General features: G+C 38.1%; 1 protein-coding gene across 1 annotated transcript; it reads left to right on the forward strand.

Moving 5' to 3' along the window:
- Positions 1–647: 647 nt before the first annotated feature.
- LOC149375950 (uncharacterized) lies at positions 648–1012 on the forward strand. Its single transcript, XM_089595040.1, has 2 exons — positions 648–808; positions 856–1012. The coding sequence occupies exons 1-2, from the start codon at positions 648–650 to the stop codon at positions 1010–1012; spliced, it is 318 nt and encodes a 105-aa protein (XP_089451166.1).
- The last annotated feature ends 4630 nt before the right edge of the window (positions 1013–5642 follow it).

Raw genomic sequence — 5642 nt, forward strand, 5'->3', positions numbered from 1 at the left:
ACTATTAATGCTTTTTGGTTTGGAATGGGCACTGCTTCGGGCTGTCTGGTGAAGCGACTTATGATGGTGAAACAGCATTGGAGACCTTGGCATTGGAGCAAGTTTGCGTCCAAAGGCTGATCTCTTTCCGTATTCTGGGCCAAACATTCTTAAAAGTAATGAGACTTGTTGTTACCTTGACGCTTGGATGAGAGAGATTGTAAATAATCTTGAAGGCCTTGTGGCCCAGTGTGGCAGGCCCATAAGCCATAGCTTTCTACCAAATCCATACAACAAACAAGGATATTTCAAAGGCAGCTGTCACTACACCCTTTGGTTTGTACAAATTAACTTGGTCTCCGATGGGTCAGAAAAATGCAGCACAATCTCTCTAATGCACTGTTGACCATTTTTCTGGAGGCCTACTTTTCATAAGAGGCTATCCGGATAGTATCATGATCACTTCCTACAATCACAAACAACATATAATACATCTGCAGCAGCTATTTGAGGTCCTGCAGGAGGCCAAGCTGCGCATCAGCCAACACAAAAGCCTGCTAGGACAATAGCAAGCAATTTACTTGGAAAACTTGGTTTCTGTGAGCGGTGTCAAGCTCTCACAGCATAAGATCTAGGCCTTCATCAGACTTTCTGACCTGGAGAACTCCATGGAGCTCCATCACTGCCTCAGACTTCTTAACTACTATTATAACTACGTGCCCATAACAGCAAGTACCCTAGCATCTCTGTACGATCTTTTAAAGGAGTTACCTCCCAAAAAGAAAATGGCTAACCTTACATGGACTTTGCAAGCAGATGCATCTTTCATGTCAACCAATCTCGCCATTGCTGATACAACGATGTATTTACTATCAGAGCGTCCCTCAAACAGCAGAAAATAAATGGCAACTGCAAGCCTCTTGCTTTCTTCTCGAGGAAGCTCACCAGCACCAAGAGATGCTACAGTGTCTATGATCAAGAGTCCCTCGCCATCTTTCCAACCATCAAGGACTTCAAGCGTATTCTGGAGTAAAGAGCCTTTACGGTCCATACAGACCAGAAGCCCCTTATCCATGCAGCCAAACAGCTGTCTGATAAGGCTTCACCTTGACAAATCTGTCACATGGAGTTTATCCTTCAACACAACACCAATCTTATTTACGTAAAGGAAGAAGACAAATTAGTTGCCAATGCACTCTCTTAGGTTTTGACTATCTCTATACCCACGGAACTAAACACAGAAACGATTACCAACGCTGAAGTTGATGACAGGTAAAAGAATTAAGCTTGAGACAACGACAAAGTGAGTCGTTCAAGCTGGCCTTCAAGAATAAAGCAAGCCAAGTTTACTTTCATTCGTTAATAAAATTTTCTCGACTCGAAGAGGAGTTTTACGAACTTACTAACGACATTTTAGTAACGATGAGGAGGCTGTCGTCATGCGTGGTAAGCTTTATAAGAGACTTTTTGGAGCGACTTCAGGAGCATCTACGTGAAAGCGTCCGTTAACTTTGAAGGCCACGAGCATAAAGAAGGAAACGAAAAAAACGTGCAAGCTGACCAGCAATCAGACTCGGTGTTTTAAGCCAGATAGCTGGAGAAGGAGCACCAACACTTGCCAGAGTAAGTATGTTTGGAATTATCCGAGTCAACTGCCAAGTGTGCGTGCCCCTACAACTCCTGACTTCAATTTCTCCACTACACCGTTAAAATGCGCGTTACCCTGATAACGACAGCCTTCTCTTACAATATTCACTTCTTAGTGAACAGCATCACCTATTTTAAAAGCTAGAGGATATAAGTGATAAATGTCAGATGTATGATGCAGAACAGATGTGTCAGCTGATTTGGTAATTCAAGGTGGGGGGATTAGTTCATGACACTTGCCTGTTAGAGACAGTTTTATTTTCTAAAGTTTATTTCTTAATTCGTGGTTAAATGCTTAGATACAAAAGCGTAATGCAGGGTCATCAGTGGCCAGGATTTCCAGCCTTAGAATGAACACCTTCGCTCGTAATGTCTGCTAGTAAATGACTGATATGGTTTAAAAGTGGCCGGCTATGTATAGTCTATTAGTAGATAATTTGTGGTCAAAATTTGCTTTTAAACATTTGTTATGAATAGTTTCAACAAAAATCAGTGATCAGTTTATGCTTGGGTACCCCAGTGAGAAGTTACACTTCTATGACAAATAATATATGAATTGTCAAACTTTTAATAAAACGATTTCTTAAGCAACTCACTGCAATGTATAGAAAGAAAAATAGTTTGAATTTAATTAACGAGATTTAGTGATAAGGTGAAGTTTAAATAAATGTTTAAATATGTATTAAATAAACAATAATAAAAAATAAGCATCGTTCACAAGACAAGTTCACATGAGGATGTGGCCTGACATGCTGCTGGCTTTGCAAGCTCTGGGAAGCAGGAGACTGTGCGCTTTTATTGAATCTTACTATGATTTTAAAGCAACTTTTTACAGCCTACGCTAATAAAATCTCTTACATGACGCTCGCATCTATAACATACGCTTCCATACTCATTCCTAACCACGTGATTTATACCGACAATACATGTATTGAGAAAAGAGTAGGAACAAACATCATGTAGTACCGCTTTATTTTCCATAGAGTACTGTTGTACATGCTTGTTACACGAAAAATTAAATGAAAAAATAAATTACAAATAATACGATAACATGCAGAAATGGAATTTATATGTCGGGATTGCTCATAGCAAAGTTGGTAAGAGCCTTAAATAGTGAGCACAAAGTTGAAGGTTCAAGACTCTTTAGAAACAGTCGTTTTTTTTTATGAGAAACTTCTTATGTTGGGACGTGAACCGCCCACAAGAGAAATAACGCATTACGAAAATACGTAGCGACTGATCCTGTGGCCCAAGCTCCGTCTCTCTCTTATACTGCGATCGCCACTATCCTGTCTACTGCTCCGTCTCTTTTTCTCTCGCATGTATGCCACTTGCTCAGTTGCTCCCTTTCCATCACGCTTTTACTGTACCTATATATGTATACATATATTATACATGTCTTTATATGTTTATTTCTAGGCTACGACTTAGCACTAAACGGATGCGTAATCTAACTTCCTCAGCTTTCGTTATACTGAGTTTAATAACATTTCAGTTTGGAGTTTTACTTCTGCTGGGGATCTTGAGACCCACATCTGTTTTTTGAAAGTTATATTTCTATGAGCGCGTAACAAAAAAAGCCTATGTGCAATGAATGTCCTAAAGGGACATTCACTGGTATGTTATACCCTATCAAAAAAAGCGATACTACAGCATAGTTTTTCTTAATTTTCTAGATACAATTATATTGTAGGTATTGAATATGGTCGAGGAATAAGTTTGGGAGCGTAAGTGTTAGATATAAGCGTGACGTTTCAGATGTCATCGGCGTTGGCAAAAGAAAGTTGTTTTCAAACCATCAGAAGATTCAAGAAAAATGGAGTCTTGAACTGGCAAGCCTACACATAATTTTTATTTTATTGTTCGTTAATATATTGTGTATAATCGTTACCTCATTAAAATTATCGAAAATATACTCAATCAACGTAGGCATACTCATTCCTTAAGCAATTGCATGACCTTCGTACACACTATTGTTTCATAAAAAGTATTCTTATACTTATAATTATATAGTTTACCATAGAAATTTATAAAACTACAACTTATTACGTAGATACCCAAACACCTACTGTCTACTGGTTTTTTTTTTTTTTTTTTTAATGTTACGTCTAGTGACGTCTACCCACAGTCGATAACAAATACCATACGGTGTTTGTCACCTAGCTGCTGCACCCACAAATCGATACCAACGTGCGCTCGATCAATTGTGTGTTCACCAGCCATTCCCGCTCTCTAACACCACTCTCGCCAAATTTAACATATGGGTTACGCCTGCAGCTGCTCTTTTTTTCCAAGAGTATGTTAATCAAATTTATCTCTACTCCTTGACTCACCACAGATACTACCCCCGATTATAATTCGAGTTTAGGGTTTAAATAAAACTGAGTCCAGCAAGGTCGTCCTCTTTACAGAACGAACCACCGACCAATAAGAAAGAAGCTGGTATTATCTACAGTGAGTTACATTGTTAAACGTCCGTCTGGTTGTTTAAGTTATCGTTTTAATCTTTGTGAACAATAAATCATGTTTTTCTAGCTATCCCATTAAGCTTTACATTTCTTATAATATATTGTCAGCTTATCACGCGATCTACTTCACTGGCCAACCCAAGAGAGCTGTCAGCCTCTAATCGTCCATTACTCGTAAATGTACTGGTAAATTACTTTTTATACTAAAACTTCATTACAAACATTGCTGAATACAAATGCATTTGCTGTCCACGCAATACCTACTGCATTCAAATTCTTTCCCGCTAAAGGAACGTCAAAGAGTCACCACGGAACGATTGGGGCTCGTCCTAAAAAAAAAAAAACAACTACCTCTTACATTATTACAATGGACAACCGCAATGCTGATGCACACGAAATTCTGCTATCACTTATAAGCATAGTTAAACCTACTTTAACAGCAAAAATACAACCAACTTCGTTAGATTGTTTCTTATTTACGAACGAGACAAAAGGACTTTTCCGACAGCATGAATCTCTCAAACACTTCCAAATTTAAGAAATTAGTCGTATCCTTATCAGGAATGATCGACCCAGAAATCGACACAAGTGTTTGTCAATACGAGTTCATGATTATTATCTTGAAAGATTCACTGACTTTAAACATAAGTCCCTTATACATAGAAACCAACATTTACCAAAAAAATTCTTCTCAAAATCATCAGAACAACTTAAAATCATAACTCCAACAAGCTTACTTACAGTAATCACTCTAGTTTTTTTGAAAAGCACCCCTACCCAAACTATTAATAGCTTGTATAACGTTAATAATTCAGCTCTGGTGGCCATTTGCTATCTTTTTATAAAGACTCAATTAATATGATACCTATACACAACAGGTCAAACATCTTGCTCTTAACCTTTTTATGATTGCTGCATGGAAGCATGCCAAGTAATGTCAAAAATAAACGAACCCAATTCAGTCAAATTAATCAAAATGAAACTTTCAGGAACAGCATCACTCTTGTAACAAAAATATTATCGAATAACGGGCAAACTAGCAGCATTAAACTTAAAAAAAAGCATTAATTTCTTCTCTAATGGAGTTAAGGGCACCACTCAAAAATTAATTGAAGCATCTCTCTACGACGGTAAGAGACATCAGAAATTCTACACACAACTAACACAGAATAAAGTTAAATATTCTATAAGAGGGCTACACTGGATAAAACAGCACGTATGGGCCACGCGAACAACCTCAAAACTGCCACAACTCAGGCTGTAGGAGTAAGAAAAGACTTTGCATGTTATAAGCCCAAGCAGATACAAAGAACAATAAAAATCATAACTAATCGACAATGTCAAGATGCACAAACGAATTTAATCTGAACTCCAGAAAATTGCCAAATTTGTGAAAAACGAGGGCCCACAGCAGGTAATTCCTGGTATTGCTATAATACTAGAAGAGCCCACACTTACTAAGCCACGACCATGTAAAAAGATACACCATCTACCACCGGAGGTCGTCCCAGCTACTCCCCTATGCCATTATATACTTAGTCCATAAGA

Source organism: Copidosoma floridanum, unplaced genomic scaffold, assembly GCF_036245765.1.
Source record: "Copidosoma floridanum isolate Cflo_tuat_1 unplaced genomic scaffold, Cflo_Japanese_pri ptg000002l, whole genome shotgun sequence".
Taxonomy (NCBI): Eukaryota; Metazoa; Arthropoda; class Insecta; order Hymenoptera; family Encyrtidae; genus Copidosoma; species Copidosoma floridanum.

Excerpts from the sequence above, each read along its gene's own strand:
- LOC149375950 (XM_089595040.1), top strand. The coding sequence starts at position 648 with ATGGAGCTCCATCACTGCCTCAGACTTCTTAACTACTATTATAACTAC. Across the intron at positions 809-855 it reads CAAGCAGATGCATCTTTCAT|AGCGTCCCTCAAACAGCAGA; the intron begins GTCAACCAATCT and ends ATTTACTATCAG.